Genomic DNA, 25021 nt, shown 5'->3' on the forward strand with positions numbered 1-25021 from the left:
GCTGAGTTGGCCGGTCTCCTCCCCGCCGGGAGCACAGGGCGGAGGGGGCGAAGCGGAGGCGGGTCCGGGCGGGGCGGGGCGGAGACTGGTGCGCGCTGCTCCGGGGGCTGGGAGGGGCGGGCGGGCGGTCGGTGCCCTGCGCTCCCCGCGCCCTGCCCGCCAGTAGCGGCTGTGGCAGCGGCCCAGGTACAGGGGAGCGCTGCGGGGACCCCGTGCGCCCTGGCCCCGGGACCCGCGCTGGGGGACGGGGGACTCCGTGCGCCCTGGCCCCGGTTGTCCGTGCGCGCTGGCCCCGGGGCGCGGAGAGGGGTGCAAGGGGCGGGGGGGGGGCGCGGAACCTTCTCCGGCCGCTGCAGCCCGGGGCTTCGCTGGGGGCCGCGCCCGGGCTCCGTCTCCGGCGGCCGGGCTCCGGGCTCTGATGCGCCCTCTGTCCTCTTCCTTCCCCCCCGCAGGCTCAGCTCGGTGCCGGAGCCGGGGCGGCTCTTTGAAGCGCCCGAAGCCCTTCACCTCTTCCCGTCCAGCCCGAGGAGGAGGCGGATTTTCTTCAGCCTAGCGCCGCTCCCCTCCCTGCCCCCCAGAAATGGTGGGGCACCTGCACCTGCAAGGGATGGAAGAGAGTCTGAAAGAGAAGAGCCGGGAGGGCCTGCTGGACAGTCCGGATTCCGGGCTGCCCCCCAGCCCCAGCCCCCCTTTCTACTCCCTGGCTCCCGGCATCATCGAGGGCAGAGCCGGGGCCGGCAGCCCGGGGAGCGATCCCGCAGGACACGGGCCCAGGAAGGAAGCCAAGGAAGGCAAAGTGGTAAGAGTCTTGGCGGGTCCCCTGGGGACCTACAGCTTCCTCCCCAGGCAGGAGGCTGGGGTGGGTCCTGTTCCCACTCCACGGGGGGTTAGCGGGGGGGAGGCAGATCAGGGGGGAGAACCAGCTCCATGTGTCATTGGGGACCAGCCCCTGCTCCAGATCAGGCTGCCGTTGTTCTGGGGGCTACCCAGCCCCAGCATCCCTGCCCCAGCGCGTTTACAATCTAAATAGACCCCGGCGACAAAGGGTGGCAGAAAGAAAGGGAGTTTGTGCTACCCCATTGGGGGTGCCGGAGGCAGGCAGGGAAGGAGAAGAGTGGTTCAGACCAAAATTCTGGATTCCAGCAGCCTCCAGCCTTGGGGGGCAGATGTTTAAAATCCAAACCTGGATCTAGATTTCACACATGAACCTTTTTTTTTGTAAGCCCAACCCCCTGGATGTGGGGGTCTCTAGCGCTGAGTGAGAATCCCTCAGGATTAATCCCTCTCTTCATCCAGGCTTCATGGGGTGGGATGGGGCCCTGGCTCCATGGGCAAAGCATTAAAAGGCTCTTACAGAGCTCTTCATGGGTAAATTCTTCCTGCAGCTAGCTCCAGTTCAAATCTGGAACCCCTGCTCCAGCTGCACAGCAGGGAAGCACCCGCAGCCTGGTTCCTTACTGTACTTTTAGGATTGGCTGGCAAAGGGTTGGCCCTTGGTGGAGGACCAGTGACAGTAGAGTCCAGGGGGAACAGGGGACGTTCAGGCCCCCCTCACTTCCCTATGGTGAATTACTGGCACTTTTGGATTGAGGGCTGGGGGATAAATCAGAGTAAGGGTTTGCTAATTAAAACATGTTAAAACATGCTCCAATTTCCAGTGTAAAGGAAGAAATAAGAAATCAGCCCAGGTGACCATAAGAAAGAGCACCAGGCTGATGACCGCAATGATCTGCATGGGGCTAGGTCTGAAGTTGTGACTAGACAAACCAGCCCTGGCTTCTCAGCTGTGCTGAAACGGTTTCATTCCAAATCTGTCTTATTCGGTAGGATGAAGCATCATGAATGAAGTACAGTCATTTCTGCTCTGACTGTGGAACAATCTGTTATTCAGTACAGTTTATGTACCTGTGGCAGGGACGCTGGTATCAAACTCAAGATTTGGAACGGTTAATGATCTCTTCCAAAGGATGAAGTTGTTTTGCTTCAGAGGTCGCTCTGTGCTTCTGCTGGTTGCTTGAATGGTGCTTCAGAGAGAGATTCTATTTGAAAAGTTATGTATAGTACAGTTGAACAGTTCAGCTTTTTTGATTTTCAAGTTTGAACTCCTGGCAGCAGTCGTATAGATAGATTACCGATTCTGATAGTCTTGACAAAGTGGCTGTGAAGTGCTTAAGGGTGGAGGAGGATTTAAGCAGATTTATTATGACTTTTGTTTTGTTTATTTTGTCAGTTTCAATCTGTTTGATTATAAAGTGCTTTTAAAGACCGAGGCTTAAGAGTTGCTGGGAGTTTTTTTAAAAAGATAAAGAGGGAAGGATTTTGCCCAAGATTCTTTCAAACATTTTTTTTCCCCAAGGGATTTTTAGATGTACTCAACTACACATATAGTTGGCTTAAATACAGAGTAAAAACTATTTGCAGCATTGAGATGGGAACTCTCCATAGGAAAGAATTTTATGAACATTAGGAATTTCAGTTAGTACTCTACTACCTTTTTCCTCCTTGGGCAGCTTTGCAATGAAAGTTCACCTTCATTTCAGTTTTAGGTTCTCAGGATGTGTTTAACATTTTATTGAAAACTATCTTTCATACTTTAACATAACATAGTCCTCACACAAGCACTGACTGTTGCTCACCAAAATAATAGGGTGGCTTTTAATAAAAAAAAACCCAACAAATTCATACAATGTAAATATTGAGGTTCCAAACTTGGAGCCTCATCCTGCATCTGAGTAATTTTTACATGTATGAGCAATTTTCATTAACTTTGGGGTGTTGGGAGAAGTACTTGCATATCCCACGTATAAGACTTTTCAAGATCAGGCCCTGGTTATGCATTTGTAAATGAAATGTATGAGGAGGGATGAATCAAGGATTGGACCAAAAAACAGCTAGAAATGTGTATAAAACTCTTCAATGGAAACAGATCAGCTGCCATTCAGATAGTGTATAGGGTCTCTCATAAACTGTTAGATCATCCCCTCTGAAAAGAAGATTGTACAGAATGGCACCTTTCTTATCAGGGACCAAATTCAATTGAAACCAGTGGAATATTCTGGCTGAATTTACCCCAGATCTTACTTCTTGACTCCTGTTGAATAAATATTTTCTAAGATTTATGAAAAATCAAAATTCTATTGTCTAGCTATGTCTTTGATTTTGATCGCACATGGACGTTATGTGGCATTTTGAGAGGTTAATGTTATTATTGTTCCCAAACTGGACACCACATTACAACAGTGCTAGTTACTAGCCCTTGCTGTTAGGATGTAGGCATGTTATATGGTGGATGCTTCCACGTTCTAGTAGGTGTAGAAGAGACGCATAGACCCACTAATGTAAAAAGCAATCTTATGCGCTAATATGGAGGAGAAAGCAATGTAAATGCTTGGGACGTAAGACTATACCATAAATGGAGATTTACTCTAATCAGACTTGCAATTGGCACATTGCAAAATAGTGAAATAAGTTATTATTTATATGGGACTGTCATTCTACTTTTCTATAAATGGAATTTCTCTCACCATTTAATGAGAACTCACAGAACTGTGAGTAATTATGCAGTCCATGAATTTGTGCTCCTGTTTTAATTACCTGGTTCTTTGCAGTATATCAGAGAGCACACGCAATTGGTGAATCAATAATTAATGCTATTTGCAAACTAGCTTGTTTAGCACCTATTGCATTATTATTTGTGATGTTTATCAATAAGACAGAGCCAAGAATATAGTCTGGGCTATAATACGGTAAAAAAATGTATAGGATATATTCCTAATATCCAAAAATCTATCATGTATAGTTATAATAAGTCTAGTTGTACCTAGAAAAATACTTGGGAAGTATTTCCTGGGATTTCTCATTACACTATTTTCAAAAACTTCAGTTTTAAACTGGTTGGGGTCCTTTTGCAATCAGCTATTTTGCTCTAGCTTTAAAGGTACATTTAACACATTTTCTAGCTCTGCGATAATTCTTGACATACATACTGAAATGATATTGTATGTACTTACCAGGGACATTCTTCTGTTTAAAATCCACACTCCCTGTGTTTTGTGTGATTTACTGTAGCTATAAAAAAGAAAATTCTTCTTTTTAATAAGCAAGACTTTGTTTCAAAGACAATGCACCATTTATTCACATTTAACCAGCCAATTTGGCTAGAGCTTTGGGATCCAAGAAAATATGAAAAGCAATTTAGAGCCAGAGTAATAAATACCGCAGGCTCAACACCATTACATTGGTCTTTGCTTGGCATACAAGGGAAATTACTTTTAATTCTTCCAAGTAAGACATACGTTGGGGATTCTTCAGCTGCTGTGTGCTTACGGGCATGTGTCCCTATGAGAAGGATCTATCCTAGAAATACAGGGTGACTTTTAGCTATCTTTTATATTTAAAATGACTGAATTTTAAATTTTTCTTCTCAAGCATCTGGGAACTCGTGCATTATAAAGCATTCCCTAGATTGCATTAGAAAGACAAAGTATACATGGGAAAGGAAGACACCTAACTTCATATACAAAAGGTATATGCGTCCATTAACAGCTTTCACAAGAAAACCGTCGCTAGAAGGAAGTAGCGAGGGCTTAAGGGGCAGATTTTCAGATTTCAGAGCAGTTAACGCCCGCAGAGAATTGACTCCTAATATTGCCCAGGAATATAGTTCTGATGCAGAGAGTCCAATTCTGAATGCACCAGTATAACGCCTTTGTTGGATTTACAGCAGGGGAAAGGCCCAAAGGTTGTCTGCTCAGAACTTACTTGGTTTACTGTTTACAGCTTTTAAAAATGTTCCTAGGTTGTACTTGCCTTTAGCGCCAAGCTGCACATGATACACAGGGACTTGAGATCTCAGGAAAGGGCAGCAATAAGATGCCAGGATTTTCTGGGGGAGGGGGAGTTGCTAGAGAAATATGTGGTGTACGCACATAAACACCTAATCCTCAGCTATCTCAGAGAGCTCAGAAACTCTGTCTCCAAAGGAGAGGATATGAGTGATCTGGCAAGAGGCGTTAGGTGCTGAATCATTTACTCCAACCCACAGCCCTTTGGAAATGCATGCATTCTCTGCTTAGCAGTGTCTGGCTGCTGATGGTTATGGTACTTCAGCATATAAAGAACTGGGTCCCTGCCTGGGCTGAGATGGGGAAGCATCATATCCATCTGTAGATGCTGCCTCAAGTTCCTGCCCGCATGCTGCGCCATTGAGCCAAACGTCTCTATTTTGCTTTTGCCCCATAATGCATGTGGAAAAATAGTCTGTCAAAACTATGTGGATCTGCATGGCCCTTTGTCAAAATAATCTTCAGACATTGCTCCCCCAGCTCCTTCTGCAGCAGGCCTGTCCTCTGGGAGCCTCTCAGAGCAGGGCCCTCTGTTCCCACCACTGTCCCATTTGTTATCTGAAAGGCTGATCCCTCATGGTCTGCTAATTGAACCAGATCAACACCTCCGTCACCCCACGGGAGGGGTGCCCTCACCCCAGGGGATTCCACCTAAATAACTGATGCCCAGATACAGCCCTTTGGATCAAATTCTGCAGTCCGTACTCGGGGCAGGATTTTGGGACAATGCAGGGCCGAGGAGAGAGGGAGGAGGAAATTGATGTGGGTCCTCACGCCCATGGGGTGAGCAGGATGTTTGGTCCCCAGAATCCATGGCTTCCTGCACCCCCTGTCCCCAGCTCACCGGCACTGTGGGCCCTGGGGTTCCACAGCACAGCCGAGCTGGGCTGAAGTTAATGCCCGCTCCGGTAAAACAGATTCCTTGTAGGGTTGGTGGCGGGGCAATGTGCACAGCATGCCAGTCCCTTTGGGATGCCGCCTCCCGCTCTCTCACCCACAACAGGTCCTTTGTGGGAGACAGTGCCGTGAAGACAGCACCTCCACCTGCGTGGAAGGGGGGATCCACCTTCGGTGTGTGGGGGTGGGGAGTAATGCATCTGTCCGGCCTTGCCCAGGCCAAACGTCCCATCAACTTTGGGTCCTTAGAGGCCAGTCACCTCCCTCACTTCCCCAAACACAAGCAGGTGGAAAGCTGCAGCAGGGCCTACGTCCAGTGGAAAGGCTTGTGGTACTGAGGCCGTCATTCTCTCGCGGGTGTGGAGTTGGGTGGCCCACAAATCCGGCAGGTAGCCTGGCCCTTCAAACCCACGTACGGCCCACGCTTCCTGGGGAAAGTCTACAGAGGTGGGAGGCTCCCTGTACCCTCCTCCCAACCAATTCCAAACAGCAATGGGCCCCCTTCAGAAGCCTGGCGATCCTGGCATCCCTGCTGTCTGAGCTGTGCCCACACCCCACTGCCGAGGGGGAAGCCATTGAAATGAATGCTGAGGGGGTTGGCATCAGGGTTTAATTTGTAATGAAAGAGGTGCTGTGGCTCGTGCAGTGTTTTTACATTCACAACTGATGCAGCAAGCCTAAAGGTGCCAGGGCTATGAACTGCCAGGCCTAGCGGTGCCGGGGCTCAGCCCTGGCACAAATTAAGCCCTGACTGGCATTCCCTTTCTCCCTAGCGCCCCTTTCTGCCAGAATCTAGCTCTTGCTCCAACTCATCCCGTCTTGTATGAACCTGGGCCCATTTCTCCATCTCCTCTTTGAATCGTCTCTGCGGGGGAGAGAGCTGGTGGGCCTCGGACATTGCCTGATCCTCAAACCATCAGCCAGAGATTGCCCCAGTTCAGCTCAGCATTCCAGTTACTCACCAGGTTAATAGGTCGTGTTTCTAGACTGCTCAGCTGAGCTCTGCATCTGTGTGTTAGTGTCTCACTCCAAGGAGTCACATGATGGGGGATCCCAAAATGTCAGGCCAGCATGTAAAGCAGGGCCCTGTCAAATACAGGGTCTCTGGAGGGCTGTAGTGTTCTTCTCTAGTACCCACCAGAGGGGTGTCTCCATATGCCAGAGCACACATTGCAGGAAAGGAACCACGTCTGCCTAGGGTGGGCAAACAGCTCTCAGTTCATTTCACAGCTATACGGATCCGTGTGTTCTCTCTGTACTAATGTCCTTCGTTGATATAGTGCCTGTTACCCCAAAGATCCCCAACTGCTTTGAAAATTAAAGCCTCAGGGACAGATCCTCAGCTACGGTCTGGCTGCCCGGCTCCACTACATTCACTGATTTACACAGGCCGAATATCAGGCCCGAAATCCCACACGTACCCCGCGTCTGCGGGAGAACATGGAGCATGCGTACACAGCAGCGGGGAGGTACCATTTTCCGCTCAGGTAGATGGGCATCTGCTAGTCTGAAAAACAGCAGCATGGCCCCAGCAGCAGGGGAGCAGCTTGAGCCAGCCACCCAAGACCCGCAGGGGTCGGGAAGGGTTTTACTCGGGCAGCTAGCCCAGGCTGCCATCATGCTATGCTTTTTAGCATGCTAGCTCTGTCCAGCCGATTTGGGAAGCACACGTCCAGCTACTGTGTAGACATACTTGCAGAGACGGCCAGGCATGCCACAGCCCAATCCTGTTGTCTTTATTCAGGCAGAACTCCCACAGAATTTAAATAAAACCAGGGGAGTTTTGCAAGGGTAAGGACTGCAGGATTTGGCACATCACTTTTAGATAGATATACAGGAATCACTTCACCTGCTATGAAAACGCAGCCACCTCTAGGGTGGAACCTTTCAGCTATTTGACACCCCACTGCATCACTATATAGCTCTTTTGGACTAGAAGTTCAGTACCATACATTTCCCACTTGAAAGAGAAAGGTGATCTAGAGCTGCAGGATGTAATAATCTAAAATTAAATATTCCAGAACACTCGGAGTACCAGCCATGCTTTCAATCTGACATCTCCATTGACTGTTCTTTCCAAATGAAACCTGTCCTGTTTCTGGGAACATAATAGTTGCATGAATAACAGGGTTTATCATCTATCTCCATTACATCTTGACATTGGCAATGCATAAATCATCTATTAACCAGGTATATCTTACCGGTTAAAAGAAAGAATGTAGATGTGTCTCCACTGGATAACTCAGGCAAATATTTCATTATTGCTGTAAATGTCAGCTTGATTAAAATGACATTTTCATGGAACAGTGCATTCACGTGAAATCTGGAAAGAGATTGGTTTGGGTGTTAGTCGACTAGGCTGCTTGAATTCAGTCCCTAGTTCTGACACTTGGGCAAGTGATTTCATCTTTTGATTCATATCTGTCCCATCTGTTTCAGACTGCTGCCCATCGCCAGAGTATCTGAGCCCCTTCTACACAAAATCAATAGCAATAGTGAAGTCCCTAGTAGACTTCATGGAGTCTCTGGCTCCTCTTATTTTGGGGGGTCCAAAATCTGTATTGGGCAGGGGTTTGATTTTTTTGTTCCTTTTTTAGATCCTATTAATTTCCTTGGTTTTTTTGTGGGTGGTAGGAATTTGGGGGCGAACGAGGGTACCACTGTTATGTCAATTTTTGTGGTAGAAAGGCTCCCCCCCGTTTCCCAATCTGTAAATCCATTTCCTTATGTGTAAAATGCCTGGAGTCTCGGAGCGAAAGGCATTAGAACAAGACTAAGTATTAGTTTGATTCTGTTATTTATCGTTTGTGTTACTGTAGCGCCAAGGAGCTCTAATCATGGACTAGGACCCCACTGCATTTCCCAGAGTCCTACAGCAGATGGACAGTTGTCCCTGCACGATAACCCTAAGTAATACTTATATCGGAAGAGAGAAAACACAGTTCACGGCAGTGGGTTGAATACCTGTCTGGGGAACCCATTTTGTGTGTGTTTATCTCGGGGTAGCTTTCAAAAGCAGAGTTTAGCTGCCCAGGTCCTTACATGTCTGAAAGGCACAGGAGTTGAGAAAGAGGGAAAAAATGCTGCCAAACAAGAAATAACTTAAGCTTTTTGGTAACATTTTAACCCTTTGGCGTTTGGGGTGCATTCTTTACTAGAAAGAAAAGGGTCTATTCTGTCCCTAGTTAAAGGCGTGCTTTGGGGTGAAATTCACCCCGACGCAGAGCAGATGTTCCATGGAAGCGCTATTTTGTAGGCAGAAGTTGTATAGGCCTGGTGCTGACTCTCTGCACATGGATTAATTTGTTCTTGAGCTCTCTCCTGGATGCAGCCTTGGACTCCTGGGAGCAGTCCTATCCCTCGCCAGGGCATAAGGGTGGTGATTTTCAGGGGGATGCTGATGGGCGTGTCAGAGGAGGGTAGGAACACCCAGCTGCGTGTCAGAGGACACCAATGATCCAAAGGGTGTGGATTACCAGCTACAAATATCCAATATGTATTTTCATTTCTACCCAAAGGATAGTCTCGGATCCATAGGCTTGTCCTCTGCTTTCCCTATGTATCACAAAAGCCTGTTTGGGAGGTAGCACTGTCTAATAGCCCACTGTCTAATGGGTTCTATTCCCAGCATTATCACTGACTTGCTATGTGTTCTGGGATAGGTCATTTCCCCCGTCTGTGCCTCGGTTGCCCCAGTTGACAGGATTGTGCTAAAACCTTTCCCCAACATCCAGCCTCAGGCAGACACCAAGCATGTAACATTTTAGCCTCAGAGACAAACGCTTTGGAAAGCTACAAGTAGAGTTGGGCAACTTTTTTTTGAGTCTCCAAAGTGTTGCTGAAATTGGAGGTGGGAGGGGGAAAAATGTTGATGAAATTTTGGTGAAACTGCCTTATTTTTCAAACAACTATAGCGCCGGCCCCCCTTCTTTAAAGTTTAAATTTTGGAATTTCAGATTTCAAAATAACGATGACATTTAAAAAAACAATTCACAACCCCCCCTTTTGTTTTTACCAGCTTTGGCTGTGAATGAGTGAAAACAGAGGGGTTAGGCTGGAAACTGTTTTGCTACCTTAACGCTGGGAACTTCTGCCATTAACTCTGCTGTAATGGAGATACAGAGCTCAACACATTGAATTTAATCCACATACATCCCCATTCTTCACTCAGTAACTACAGATCAGATGGAAGGGAAGACACTTCAGAACTCCGAATGCTGGTAGGGACAAAGAGAACCTCAGCTGGGATTCCTTCAAAGAGCTGCTCCATGAAACCAGCACTGGTGTTTAGTGTCCTTGTCGCTCTGTGCAAGGTTTTTTGATTGCTTAGAGTGTGAGCAAACAGCAGTGTTTTCTGGATGACCTTGGAATGTACGCCAAGGGTAAGAAACACAACACTTTTGTTAGCACTTGACCTCCCCATTGTTGTGTTTCTTACCCTTGGATGTATATATATACCTCCTATCTGTGATTTCCATTCCATGCATCTGACGAAGTGGGCTGCAGCCCACAAAAGCTTATGCCCACAGAAACTTGTTAGTCTTTAAGGTGCTACAGGACTCTCGTTGTTATTACGAGGTCTGGACTTCTAGTGTGCTAATCCCGCAAGAATGCTCCCAGTTACCTTGTCACCAGGTTTGTTACTCAGCGCTGTAACAAACTGGCATTGGCTAAATGCAAGGGGGATTATTGGACAGGTTCACTGAAACCAGCGAGCATATGAAGGGCAGCTGAATTCCAAATAGTTCCACTTTAATAAAAGTTCATTTCCCTCTTGGTCATGGAAATAAGTAACACAAATTCCCATCACTTAAAATGCAGAGTAAGACGACACTGGACTGACCTAGATTCATCCCTCACTTTGCAGCCTTTTGATCATTTGTCCAGGTTTTTGATCAGCTCTTTGATCAAATGGTTTGATAACATATCGTGAGCATGTTTGGGATGCAGGAGCCAGAGCTTTCGCCACTGTGGCCTGAAGAAGGGCTCTGGGTAGCTCGAAAGCATCTCTCTCTCACCAGCAGAAGTTGGGCCAGTAAAAGATATTACCTCCCCCACCTTGTCTCTCTGACATTTTCAAAAATCAGTAGGAACTGAGCTCCTCAATCCTTCAGGTGCTTTTGCATATTCCTGCTTATTATTTAATCATTTCAGTTCAGCTGCATTTTGTGTGGGTCCCTCCAAGGGTTCAGGTGTCAGATCCAAATATCAGAAGGACAAGATGCCCTGGTGATGAGCACCGTGTAAGTACCTAGCTATATCCGGTCTGATAGAGTGGAATTAACAGCATGCCAAGAACAAACTGAGCTGTGGTGGGAATTGCCTGTAGACACAGTTTTACAGAAGTCTTTCTTCACAGTCTTCGGAGTATGCCCTAAAATGGACGCTTCTGCAGGAACAGTGCAGGGAAAAGCAGAGCTACCCAATGCAAAGTGTTTTCAGGGCACTGGTTTCAGGGGAAATACGACAGGTCAAGTGTTTGATTGCAGAGTGGCTGGAAATCTGGTTTCTTCCTTGCCTGTAGCAGCTTCCCTTGCCCACGGTAGGAAATGGCAAATGCGCATGACATCAGCTCTGCCCTTTAGATTTTAAAATAACTGTGTAACCATAGGCCAAGGCTCTGATGTCATATGTATAGCTGCTGCACCTCTGTTTTCTTGTGCTGTCATCCTATCAGATCACACATGCTAAGCAGCATTGGACTGGCTGAGGACGGGGATGGAATCCTGCCAAGAAAAATCTAGACGGTACTGGAAAGAGAGTGGGTAATTCAATAGGCAGGTGCTTTCCCCTCTGGGTTTGTTCCAAACCAATGCCCCGGCGTGTGGCTGGGGGCCGCGGTGCTGTCGGAGGTGCTGTCTTTGGGATGAGATGTAAAAAGCCAGGCCCCAGCTTCTCGCGGGCTTCTCAAAGAACCAGGGGCACTTTGTGTCAGGATAGAGGTATTAGTCCTGGTAGGCTGGTCAGAGTCCAACCCTGAGCATTACACTCGGCCACACTCTGTAATTCCAGTGGGATCCAGTGTTCTTTGCATTGCACTCTGTTCTGTCGAATGGTGGCAAGGCAATTCCTGCACATCGTTTGGATATCAGTTGGAAAGCTGGGGAGCACGCGGGAAGGTCGTCTTCTTCACCTTTTGTATTGCTTATTGTTCTTCTCAAATAGACCTTTCCAGCGTCTGGCTCTCCAGTTAGCCAGAGCACTGAAGAATTGTTTTAGACATTTCCTTCCCTCTTTCCTGCTTGCTAGTCAGTTACCATCGGCTGGCACCAGCACTGTGCACATTTTCCAACAAGGCAATAAAAAGCCATTCATCAGGGCAGGTCTGCTCCTCACTGCGTGGGCCAAATTCCTCCTCTCTCTCCCATGCAAACACAGAGTTTCGTCCCAGATGTTTTAAAAATGCTCCTTTCAATACAGATTATTTTCTGTCTATCTAGGCATGTGCCTAGCATTGTCCCTTCAGGTCCCAACCGCCACCTGCTGGGGCCTTGGTTCCGAATGGACTCAGAGGGGAAAGCACAAGCCTATTGAATTACCCAACACTCTCTCCCATACTAGCTAGCGTTCCCTTGGAGGGATCCCAGCCACATGCTCACCCGAGTCGGGGTATCCCAACGCCGATGGTCTTCTCCCCTTTGCGGCAAGTAAATAGAAAACAGGCTGTTTTAAAAGAGGGCTTCTGGTAAATCCTTGCTGCGATACAAGAATCATGGGCACAACCTAGATCCTCTGCTGGTGTAAAAATCAGTGTAACGCCACTGAAGATATCGTGATTTACTCCGGCTGACGATCCGGCTGCTTAGAAACAAAGGACTTGCCAGACGGGATCAGCCCCTGGTCCGTCTAGTCCAGTATCCTGTCTTTGATAGTGACCAGCACCAGATTCTTCAGAGGACAGTGTCAGAACCCTGCAGTGGGTAGATCTGTCCCCCACATTACGTCCCATCCAGCTGTCTGATTGTTAGATTCCATCTAGATAGACTGGGTTAGATTAAAAACATCAGGGACCAAATTGAAATCAAGGGAGTTATGCCAAAGATAAATTTGGTTGTAGAATTATGAAAACCAAGGCAAAGCCAGCAAATTCTTTTGCACTAAAAATGGCACCTCTTCAAGCAGGCTGGGTCTAAACAGCCTTCCAGGGGAACCATCACTTTATTCTTTTCCATTTACTACTTCTGCTTGTGTGCACGTTGCACTGAGAGCACCCAGCGGCTAGTTAAGTTTCTCTCGTGTTTGCATGTTCCAATTTGTGCAGATTGAGGGATGCATATTCCCAGCTCTGCTTCCCACTCCAGTAGAAGCAATCTGCATTGGTTTGCAGGTGACTCACCCGGCATGTTTGCAGTTAGTGGATCCTACACACGTCTGTGTGCAATTTGCTTCCCTCACCCTCTCCCCCCCCCCCCCAAAAAAACTTGCAGATTAGAAGCTTTCAAACAGAGCACTGGCCACAGACAAGGCGTAAAAGCCAGCATACAGACTGAAGGCAAAATATTTGCATAACCTGGAAATGGAAAATAGCCCTGTCTGGTGTAAAAGAATCACATGCAAAAGGCAAAGAGTTTTATTTACAAACAGAAATGCCCACGCCTCCCTCGTGAGCATTGAAAGCAAGCCAGAATAAGCAGGAACGACCTTTCCCATTTGGGCATGAGTTGAAAGTCAGTGCAGAGAAGCCTTTTCTGTGGCACTCTGCAAATACTGGCTATTATTGGTAATGGGGCAGAACCATTTGACAAAAGGAGGGATTTTTTTATGTCACTGGTTTAAAAAGAACTGGCTGGTAACAGAGAAGTGCGATAAACTGGAGTCTGTGGTCCTGAGAATTCAGAGGAAGCATTGAAACTTCATTGCCGGTCAAAAGCAAAAGCTCTCAAGTTATGCATCACTTAAGCCCAGGTGGTCTGCTATTGTAAATCAGAATAGTTCCCTTGAAGTCAATGGAGCTATGCCAGTTTACACCACCTGAGGATATGGTCCCGACAGCTCACTGGGAACTTAAGTGGTGTGTAAGCTTGGAGTGGGCCCTCTGCACAGCGGTGAATTTCACTCTAGAAAAGAATCTAGGTATCGCTTTTTATTTTCTAGAACTACGTTGGTCTGGCAGGGAGTGGAAGCTCCAAAGGCTTCGTCTTTGGTTCAGGCGAGGCCCCCCAAAGTTTGATGCAGCTCTGAATCTCTTGCCTCTGCAGACACAGCTGGAGATCTTGTCAGAACAGGGCCTCTGGAGATTGCCAGTACTTCCTGCTGCCTGCTGGGCCGAGTGCACTACAGCAGCAGATCCACCCTCAGCCATAAGGAACCCAGGAATGCAGAGGTGAAAGACAATTCAAAGAGCGAGGGAAGCTGTAAGCCATCCATTCGGCTATCTTTAAGGGGATCCTCCATGGTCTTAGACGCTCCACTATTATTTAATGGGCGGCTGGTGAGACATGGTCTCAGATTCTGTAATGCGTCGATTCAGCTTGTGCAAGGTAGAGAGAAGAACGTCTCCAAGGGCTTTTCACCTGCCTTAGAGACCTTTAAACGTTGCCCAGAGGCCGCCAGACATCTCCCTACCGGGACACCAGCTTCCCGCGTTTCATAAATCAAAACCAACGGCAAAGTGGCTGTGGGGACTGAAACACACAACGGCAGCCTTCCCAGGGACTGCCACAGAGCTAAAGTACTGGCTGGCTTGACTCCAGACAGCAGATACTGACTCACTCAAGCTGGGAACTTATGTTTAAGGACATTGTGCTGTAGAGAAGTTGATGCTTACTTTTTCTGGTGGTTGGGGAGGGCGGGGCCGGCTTCTTCATGTCTTGTGTCACATTTCCATGCCTTACCCCCTCTTCCCAGCCCCCCTCTGAGAACTTCAAAGGTCTGATCTGCGAATGATGTAAATCGGAGCAGTTCCATAGAGTCATAAATTGATAGGCCAGAAGGGACCGTTGTGGTCACCTAGTCCAACCTGCACAACACAGGCCGTAAGATTTCCCCTGGTAATTCCTGCAGCAGGCCCAATAATTTGGGGTTGCACTAGAAAACCATTCAGATAAAGACATCCGAAGAAGACTTCAAATGAGGGAGAACCTACCACATCCCTCAGTAAGTTGCTCCAATGGGCAATTACCCTCAGTGCAAAAAACTCTGCACCAGTGACTTCCATAGAGCCACCTCAGTTTAGACCAGCAGAGAATCTGGCCCCAGATCTTTATTACATAAAAATCTAAGGAGAGAAGTCTTAAGCAGCTTTCCCTATGTACTAGATAAGCTACTGGCCTTTGTGAGCATAGACAGCGACATTATATTGGTGGAAGAAGCTCAGTGTCTCAACATTATTTCAGAGAACGTGGAGTCCTCCAGTACTTCCCCCTCCTGATCATCAGTCAGTCAATGCAGATGATTATTTTCCCAATAGGCTTTAAGTGAGAAGAGTTACTAAGGTGTGCCAGGGCTCTGATTAAATGTCTGGGTCAAAATCTAAAATGCACAAATGTACTCTGTACTTGGGAGAGGAATACAGAGAGAGAGAAAATGTGTTTCTTGATGGAGGATTTGGAATCCCTCGCTTTCCCCCAAGAGGTCTGAATCCATTCTATTCAGTTTGCTTTAGAGACGGGTCAGATTGAGAACCGTGTGTCTGAACCCCTGAGTGTTGGTGCTTTGGATAAAAGAGAATCGTTGGTGTTCGCCCATCGTTAGTTTGCTTCACTAAGAAAATAGTGAGGCTGAAATGTTTGCAAAGTGAGTTTCGAATGGTCGTCAGGGAGGTGGTATAGATGTTCAGGCTGTTATCTTTATTATAGAATGGGATGTGATTTCAACCAACGAATGTAACATTTAAGACAACGGGGAGGTTTTCAAAGGCATCCAAAGCCCATTGGCTTTCAGTGTGAGCCGGGCATTTACCTACCATTTGTGCCCTCCCCACTGAACCTCGTTTTTCGGTCAACAACATCCCATGAAGGAGTTACAAAGCCACTACATTCCCAAGCTGCAGGAGGCGGTGCTCGGACTCTGTCCTGGTGCTGTCACTTTGTTCTGAAGCCCCAGATTCACAAGGCTGCTGCTATGAATGACCCGAGGAAACATAACGAAAGGCACCAATTAATCTCCACAAGGTCCAAATTTGCTCTCCAAGGCTAGAGGAACAAACACCCCTGGAGGTTTTCATTGGTGCAGAAAAGCAGGAACAGCTGTGGAGCAGGGAGAGGCTTGTTTGCTGAGCTTCGCGGTAGGGAGTTCCGCCTCCCCGCAGGCCCCCTGCACATCTGGGGATTGCAGTGTTTCTAGCGACAACCGGGAAGGCTACCCAGCTGCAGGGGTGACTAGCCCAAATCGAGGCTGCACTCTGCATTACAAGAGAGGGGGCTGGTTGCAGTCCCTGATCCAGTGCAAGTCGGAGCTGCAACGCCACAGGGACCCTACTCCGAAGGAGCACTGGGAGGCAATGGAGCTCTGCTCTGCCACGCCCCTCCCTCCCCTTCCCCTGGCAGTGGAGGGGTAGCAGGAGGCGCTTACCCAGCGCAAAGTGGACTTAGACTGGGGAATGGGGCCCATAATGTTTTAACTCTGTTTTCCCGTTGGAGGAAGTGGGCATTTGTGCACCCCTACACGCTGCCCCTGAACTGGGCACGAAGCCACGTAGTGTCTTATGTGCAGCGATTGCTGGAAAACGTTTGGAGGCTCAGAGCTTTGTTAGATCGCCACCGCAGAAGGGGTTCGCCAGGTGCTCCTTGGGCCGCGACAGTTCAAGCCGGAGGTTGAGCAGTGAGTACCCAGGCAGGCTCCATACTATGCAGCACGGCATTGGAAGGAGAGGAAGGGATCTACGAAACAGCTGCACCCAAAACAACTCCCCCCCCCCCCGGGGCTGACCCACCTCTCCACTACCCCCCAAACCTTAGATCCACGACTAGGTCTGCATCTTTGCTGAGCAGGCCCATCTTGAGTGGGGAACCCCACATGAAAACTGTCCCGTCTCATTGGCTCCCAATAGAGGAGCAGTAAAGGCAGAGAAGAACAATTCAAATGAAAAAGGCAAATGGGAAGGGGATGCATTCCAAAGGAAAGAATCTGCAGAGGAAAGAGGCGAGCCTGGATTGTAGGACTAGGTCCCCTTACCTCAGCGATGGGACGGCTACTGGCGGTGTCTAGGGTGGTACTGGCAGAGATTCAACTGTGCGATACCAAGGCTGGTGTTGCAGCCTGGGTGGGAGAAATGAAAGCAACCACGTAAGTACATGCAGGGTGGCTAGTAATGCACCAGAAAAGCCCAGCGGAGTTTGTACGGTGCCTATTCGTGCACCTCCCGGAGTGGGTGGAGGGGGAAACGGACAAGCACTGGCTGGTTCTTCGGTTGCTTTACATTGGGGTTGACGTCAATGGAGCTACTCCATCTTGCACCAGCTGAGGATCGGGCCCCACCCTTTGAGAAATGAGCCTTTGTGCTTTGTAACCTGAGCAAGAAAGAATCCCCCCTCCCCGTGCACCATGGCGAACAGAGCTACTGGATAGCCATGGGGAGCCCTGCTCTGCCCCACAAGGAAGAGGGATTGTGAGTTAATGAGCCTCGCGGGGGGGGGGGGGGGGGGGGGGGGGATTCAGACCTGGTGCAACTGAATGCAACACCAGATTCTCTTATTTACATCAAGGTGAAGCTAGAGTTATTCCAGTCAGTTGAGTACCCTGGGATTTATACCAGTCTAGCTGGCAGCAGAGTTTGGCCCCTTGTGATGTAAGCCCATTACCATCCGTAGTCTGTTCATGACCCACCTGACATGAGTTGGTGCCGTCTCTCCAGCCCATGTCCTCACCACAAGCAGCACCTACCACAGCTGACATCTTCTTGGGCAGTCCAAGCAGAGCATGAAATCCGCGGGGTCTAAGTTCAGGGGAGTTGCGCCCACCTTCACGCGGGTTGAGTTGGGCCACAACGCCAGGGAATGCTACACGACTGAACACAGTGTATGTTGTCAATAACACCAGCTTCGTTCTGCTGTGTCCTAACGCTTGCCGTGCTGTTCTCTCCCTTCCCCTTTGTCCTGCAGATTCCTTACCTTCTTCTGAACTCTTCGGTACCAGAGATGAAGCCTCGAATGTACCCAGTGTTTTTTGGCGAAAGCATTGAGGTCAACCCTGAACCTGTGCAGGAAATTAGGTACATATGGAGGGTTTTCTCCCTCCCCCCGTACTTTTTCTTCTGCAAAAGATTAACTGTGTTTATAAATGGGTGTCACGGTTATTTTGTTGGGGGAGGGGAGGAGTAGATGCAGGACTAATTCCTGAACTAAAAAGAAACTGACAGGGGTGGTGGGAGTGAGGGTGGCTCAGGGGTTGGTAATAGGAGATGGAGGTCTTCATTTCCAGACTAGATCAAATCCAGCCCAGGCCGTGACAGAAAACCATTACCATCTGGAATGCGGTTTGGTGGCCAGTGCAGAACGAGTTGGTGGTCTCAGGCTGGTTCCCAGTGGATGCAGATCAAAAGAAGTAGCTGCCGTGATGGGCATCCATTTTTATTGGCGCTCGCAGCGGAGAGGCTGAGGTCAGACTGCCCTATGGAGATGGAGCTAGCCTCCGCCCCCGAAGGGGGGTCCTTCTAGCCTGCACCAAAGACCCATTGACACTGCGTGCCGGGAGGCTAGTGCCTTGCTGCCCGCGCTGTACCAGGGCTGACAGTCCGGCGCTCTTCTTGCCTGCCTGGAATTCACTTAAAAACCATTTTCAGTGTGGTCACTCACCCAGCGTATGGCAGTAATTAAAGGGGGAATGAAGGTTGTGGATGCGACCCGCCCCCACCCACACAAACACCGTTCTGGGAACATACCCTGATAAATCTCTGGCTGCCCGTGAACAGCTGGCAGGCATGTGTTTATGACAATTACACAGGAGTCTTGGTTTATGTTCACCGAGCGACTCGATTGCTTACACACCTAGCTGTGCAAAATCCATTGAGGCAGCTCATGTTTCACATGCCCCATAATCCTCCAGGCTCCCTCCAGGGTGGAGGTAATTGATGTGCACACACCCAGCTTTTAATCTTTGTTTCCACGGAGCTGCAAATTCCTTACCTGCTGATTGCACTTGAAAGGTTTGGAGCAGTAAAACACGTGAACGTCCCACAGCTCCCTGCAGTCTGAGCACTACTAAAACCATAGTTGTTATTATCGGTCATACCATAGCGCCTCGCAGCCCCAGTCATGGACCAGGATCCCATTGTGCCGGGTGTTGTACAGACACAGAACAAAAAGCCCACAGTCTCGGTCACACGAGCATACAGTTGACGTGTATAATTAACAGGCGAGCCAGCAGAGGTTCGGCGCACCATGGACTATAGCTAGAGAAACCAACAAGGAGAGAAGAGCCGTTGTCCATGTTTTAGTGTATATTTATTTGTGTATCTTCCTCTTAAAGGCAGTCGAGCCCCATTGTGCTCATTTCAGGTGGGCTGCATGGACTAGGCCCTGCCGCCTCTCTCATTTTGGGCTGGGATTTGACCCCTCCCTGTTGTTTCTGTAGCACCCAAACCATCAAGCGATCTCCCCCCACTCCCCCAGGCCCATTAGTTTCTGGCTAGCTCAGGCTTGCCTCTGACCATTTTGCACAGCTTTTTGGGGTTCTGCTGGGTCACCTCCCTCCCTTTCTCCTCCACTCTGGCCTAGCTGGGGGCAAAGGGCTTCATGCCCCAGGTGAGCTGCACCAGGTGTTTTTGTCAGCTGACCCTTTGCTCTATTATTACAGGACAGCATAAAAAAGAGGGCTGATCAGAAGGTGTTAAACAGCTCAGTCAAGCCCCCACTAGCTCCCCTGAAAAACCACGTCCATGGGGTTATTTTCTGGCCAAGTGAGCGCAGGAGCAGACACTGGGGCACAGCAGAGACCAGGAAGGTATCAGCCACAGAGCCACCTAAGGGTCCCCATTAGGAGTCTGGGTGCATCAGCCAATGGAGGCAGTTTTCACCCAGCTTGCATGTCTGTTTTCCAGTCACCAACCACTCTCTGGGCACTCCACCGGAGGGAGGCACAATGCCCCGGAAAGGTTGCGTGTTGCATGACGACGATCTGTTCCCTTATGCAACGTGATTTAAAGATCCAGGGAACCCTTTGCCATCACAGCGGATGGCAGTGCTCCAAAGGACTAGCTACAGAAGCCCTGCCAGAGACCATTGTTTGGGATAGAAACCAGGAGGCCAGCTCAGCACCATGTGGAAAAGCAGGGATGGGCCATGGATGCATCTAACCTTCAGGAATCCTGGAGCAGGCTCACCCGCCCAGCCCCTGGAGAAACATCTGTTTCTCTCTAACTCCTCTGCCTCCCACATACAGGGCTCCAGCAGGGCAAGCCCACCAGCGAAGTGGCCAACAACAGTGCCCTTCACGCTGCCTCTGGGCTTGCTCCCACCGGGGAACTCAGATAAAAGGGATCTTGCCTTAGGGCCGGGGTAACCCTAAGACCTAAGGTAGGAGCAGGGATGACCCTTCAAGCTGCCAAACCAGCACTGTTCTGCTATGCCGGGAAAGGGGCAGGAACCCACGCACGGGTGCAGGAGGTCCCAATCCACTCCATGGCATGCAGCCAGGCTCTATGGGGGACGCCGGTGCCCCACCACCCATGGGGAGTTTGGATCACTGAGTCACAGCTAAGCAGAACTACTGGGAGCTGGATGGGTGTAGCAGCTGAGAGGGCTACTGCAGCAAGGGTGTTCTCCTGCTGCTCTGCGTCACAGGGTCCACCTGCCCAGATCTCCCTAGAGCACCGATTGCTTTGCTCGGGCCCGGATCCTGGCAGAAGACAGGAGGTGGTCAGCGCAGAGCCCTCCTGCCCTCTGGGCTCCCTTCGCTGCCTGACTTCTCGCTGCCCTTTGCAGGTGCAACTCCGAGGTGAAATACGACTCAGAGAAGCACTACAGGGACGACATCTTCTACGGCCCCATCCCCACCGTGACCGCCTACAGCGAGACGGTCATCGCCACGCCGAACTGCACCTGGCGGAACTACAAGTCGCAGCTGATCTTCGAGCCCCGCCAGAAGCCCCTGCGGTTCCAGAGCACGACCATCATCTTCCCCAAGCACGCCAAGAACGTTTACCGAACCACCCTCACCTACAGCCTGGGCTATGCCAAGCGCTGGTTCGCATCCAGCGTGCAACTGGAGCTGTGCGAGGAAACCAGCCCCTGTGTCATCTACAGCGAGAACCTCTAATCCGCCCGGGGGAGGGAGGGGCTCTGACAACCTGAAGGCTGCATCCTTCGCTGGCCTCTCCAGACAGACAGATTTAGCCAGGAGCCTTCATTGATGGCAACAGGCCCTTACCTACTAACGGCTGGGCATGTATGACCTCGGGCACGTCTGAACTGCTCCAAGAGGAGGCTTAGCGGTGACAAACTCTTTATGGATTTGATCAGTGAAAGGCTGGCGTTCGTGGTGGGACGTTTTTGATGTTCATGCTCTGGATTTTTATTTTGTTTTTTTAAACATATCTATTTTGAATAGCATTTCAGTTAAATCAGATGGTCGAGGCCCCAGGTTTGCAGTTACCGTATGTTATGGCGCTGAGGGCCTTCTCTCGCATGTAGGTGAGACCTAGCATTGCCTTGGAAGCTGATCCTACCCGATAGACCAGCTGCAGACGCCCCATCCAGCCCCACACAGCAACCAGCCGCCTGCTTCTCCTGGTGTTCAAACACAGAGAAAACGGTTGTTGTTTTTTTAATTGCATAAAACATTGATCCTATGCCAGATCTCCACCTGGAGGATGGCTCCAAGATTGGGTGCCATGGTGACCTCTGATTTAGCTTTTTTTTTTTTTTTTTTTTTTAATTTGTCACCAAAAAGGGAAAGATGATCATGCCAGCAAGATGTCAGTCTTTCCAGTTGGAGCACGTGCCAAACTCCCATTCAAGTCCCTTCTTAGGAGCCAGCTGTTTACATGCCATAGTGGGATACCATGCAAGGGGCTTTTAGGGGAGCTGAGAATGCAATGCTTCAGGGGAGATTTGCGTTCGAAGGAGGATGCAACCCATGGAAAATGGCAGAAAGCTTAGCTGACAGGGAAAGATCTAATTCAGGATTAACTTGGTTTTACGTACAGGCGGCTTACGACAATCATGTTAAATAGGTGCAGGAGAGGAAGTTTGAAAGGGCCGTTTCTCTAGGACCAAAGGCCTTTTTTGTTGGATGAGAGAATAAAAAGTATAGCAGGGGCAGAAGTTTACATTCAGAGTTGAAAACGGTCAACAGGCTGTTTCCAAAATTCAGCAGAACAATGCCGTTGCTCATCACCAGCCTGCTGAGTCCGGCCATGGTGCACAATAGTAATAATTCATGTAAGGACAATGAGAGGAACCTCCCACTTCCAACCTCCGCCCCTCCCGCAAGTTGCTTATTTCCCACACACCGGATTAAATATTGAGGTATGCAGCATTCAAGAGGCACCAACGTGCCAGCACCAGCTTTAAACCTGGCCAATCCCTGCAACCTACAGGCTCTCGGAGATCTGTGGCTAACAGATACTGTAATTGGGTCCGAAAGTATCTCCATGTCACCACCTCCCTGAGACAAACCCCTGCTAGCTTGGCCAGAATCGGCAGAGAACGATTGGCAGCCCTGCCCCACATCTTCACAAGTGATGGATTCGACCCCCTAGTTTATTTTTCATGAAGTGAAGCTGCAGGAGGGAAGTTGGTTGCTCTTTTTTAATGCAAACCGAAGAGATCACTTACCCTTGTATCTAAACCATGAGGAAACCATCTGCTTCAGGGCTTCAACTGGAATCAGCGTTGAAAGGGAACTAGAAAAGAGAACAACTGTGCTTTGGGAGGCTTTGTTTTACTGTCCGTCCCTTAGTTCTAGCATTAGTACCATATGTGCCATCACTGGACCAATCCATTATCAGCTGCTTTCATTTCCCTCTGTGACGACAAACTACAGCAAGACAAGCGCGGTTCTGGATGGGAAAGGAAGGAATGCAATCATGGCCATAGTTATGAAAAATGAACCCAGCCATCATCACCCACAAAGATTTATCTGTTTCTACACGTGGGACTTTTGTGTCAGTAGATTACAACAGGAACAATGCTAAGCAACAGTGCATCATTAAACGAAATACCTATGCAGAGGAATAAGAAAGCTGTGTCTTGCAAAAAAGTGTGTGTGTATGTGTGCGTGTGTGTGTATAAAAATTAGAAAAGGTAGCTAGTGGGAGAGTCAGCAAAAATCTACATTAAAGTGAATTGAAGACTAAGGGGTCCATGAATCTGATATAAATGTTAATGAGTCTGTATGTGAACATGTGAACAAACTAGGATATTTTGCTATTTTAATCTTTTTGGATATTCTACCCATAGTGACACAAAGACACATTTTTCTTCTTCGGGGCTGAGGAACCAAAAAATCCCCCCTCCCTCACATCCATTCAGCCTGACTGAAATCGGTGAATCACAGAATTTGGCCTGAAGACCCCAGCTCCTGCACCTAGCTCAGCTCAGATGAATCCTTGCACCAGCACAAGGGCAGTGGCATGCCCTTGCAGAGCCAGATATAGGATTTGGCTTTCAAGGCCGTTGAAGTCCATGGAAAGGCTCATGTTGACTTCAGTAGGCGTTGGATCAGGCCATGGGCAATTGTGGGTGGCACTTTCAAATGCTCTCAGCGTTGACCTGGCTTTCCTATCACTGAAGTCAATGAGAGCTAGTCAATGAGATGCCTCCATTGGCATGACTGGGAGGGCCAATGCTGATTGCTGATCCCACTCTGCTAAGAGATGAACCGTTTTCTTTTAAAAGTGTTGGGATGCCCTTTCCTCTCCTGCACCCCGGATGCCAAAATGTCTACCAACAAAACAAGCTAACGTATTCTACTGTGTGAATCCTGAACTGCAGATGGAATTGAAAGATGTTTGATGGTTAGAGAAGGAAAAAGAAATTGTGAGTGGCTCATGCTCATGGATGTGTTGTATTTCTATTTTTATAATTCTAATACTCTAAGTGCTTATAAAGTACTTTACTGTTGTATATGTGGTGATCTGGTACTTCACAATACCCTTTTATTTTTGTTTGGTTTTTTTCTCTCCACAATAATCCCTTCCTGTTCAACTCATAGAAAATAATTTAAGAAAACAAATTTATATATCTTAATAAAATGCATAAATCAGAATGGTTGCACGTCTGGCTTTTGCTTCCTCTTCCATACGCAATCACTTGGAACGCAGCATCTTGCCTTGTATTAGTGTGGGATATCTTTTGTGTTGCTTCTATTGGATGTCTTCTCTCTACTGGGGCTGGGTTAGGAAGCCCTGGAAGTATTTTGTCAATAATATCCAAGTTTTTTTATTTATTTGGGAGTGTTGGGATGGGAACATGAGGGAGGAGTCGAAAGTACATTTCATCTCAAGAAATGTTCTTTGGGAGCATTTCCTTAAACCACTCGCAACAGAATTGACTCAGTGAAACATAATCTACAGGATTTAGTTGTTAAGTAAGTGGATATTAGACTATAAGAGAGAAAGGCTCTTGTGATTTAGGCACAGGACTGAGAGGCAGGGGTGCTGGCTCTACCACAGACGTCCTGTTGGACAAGCTACATTGGACTCAGATAGAAACCTGAGCCCCTTTGAAAGTCAAAGAGACACAGACTCCTAAGTTCACAGAGGACAGGTCCATCAATGGCTATTAGTCAAGAAGGTCAGGGATGCAACCCCATGCTCTGTGTCCCCCTAAACCTCCAACTGCCAGAAGTATCTGGCACCGGCTGCTTTCAGAAGACAGGATATTAGGCTAGATGGACTACTGGTCTGACCCAGTATGGCCGTTCTTAAGTCAGCTGGGAGTTTTTAAACATTTTACCCTATGAGACCTAGTTGGTTTTACCTTTGTATGATTGTATAGAATCACTTAATCTCTGACACAGCCCCCAGCTGCAAAATGAATAATAATAATAATAATACCTAGATCTTATCTAGCATTTTGCATCAGCAGGGCTCAGAGTGCTTTACAAACGAAGGCAGTATCATCATAAACCATCCCTGATTAACGGATGTTGTGAAGTGCTTTGAGATCCCCGGATGGAAAGCGTTATATCTAAAGTGCAAATGATTGTTGTTGTAAATTATAGATTTAGGACCAAATAGACTCAGGTCCCATGCAGGACATGAAGTGAGATGCAGCCTGGTTTTTTATATATATATTTTATATTGATAGAATAAAGCAGCTACATGCCTGGAAGCATGTAATGCATGAAATTCTAGCTATTGTATTTATAAGTTCATGCACTATAATTGCTAGAGATGG

The 25021-nt window shown here is 48.4% G+C and overlaps 1 protein-coding gene across 1 annotated transcript; it reads left to right on the plus strand.

Moving 5' to 3' along the window:
* Positions 1–117: 117 nt before the first annotated feature.
* On the plus strand, positions 118–23882 carry RFLNA (refilin A). Its single transcript, XM_067539700.1, has 4 exons — positions 118–186; positions 453–799; positions 17783–17892; positions 20603–23882. The coding sequence occupies exons 2-4, from the start codon at positions 581–583 to the stop codon at positions 20934–20936; spliced, it is 663 nt and encodes a 220-aa protein (XP_067395801.1). The 5' UTR covers positions 118–186; positions 453–580; the 3' UTR covers positions 20937–23882.
* Positions 23883–25021: the final 1139 nt, after the last annotated feature.

Source organism: Emydura macquarii, unplaced genomic scaffold (assembly GCF_026122565.2).
Source record: "Emydura macquarii macquarii isolate MOO-44397 ecotype Brisbane River unplaced genomic scaffold, CSIRO-AGI_Emac_v2 contig_554, whole genome shotgun sequence".
NCBI classification, from domain to species: domain Eukaryota; kingdom Metazoa; phylum Chordata; order Testudines; family Chelidae; genus Emydura; species Emydura macquarii.

What these genes read in the sequence shown, in the direction of transcription:
- RFLNA (XM_067539700.1), top strand. Translation starts at nt 581, where the DNA reads ATGGTGGGGCACCTGCACCTGCAAGGGATGGAAGAGAGTCTGAAAGAG. An exon ending in AAGCCAAGGAAGGCAAAGTG is followed by an intron (nt 800 to 17,782) that starts GTAAGAGTCTTG and finishes TTTGTCCTGCAG; the next exon opens with ATTCCTTACCTTCTTCTGAA. An exon ending in GAACCTGTGCAGGAAATTAG is followed by an intron (nt 17,893 to 20,602) that starts GTACATATGGAG and finishes TGCCCTTTGCAG; the next exon opens with GTGCAACTCCGAGGTGAAAT.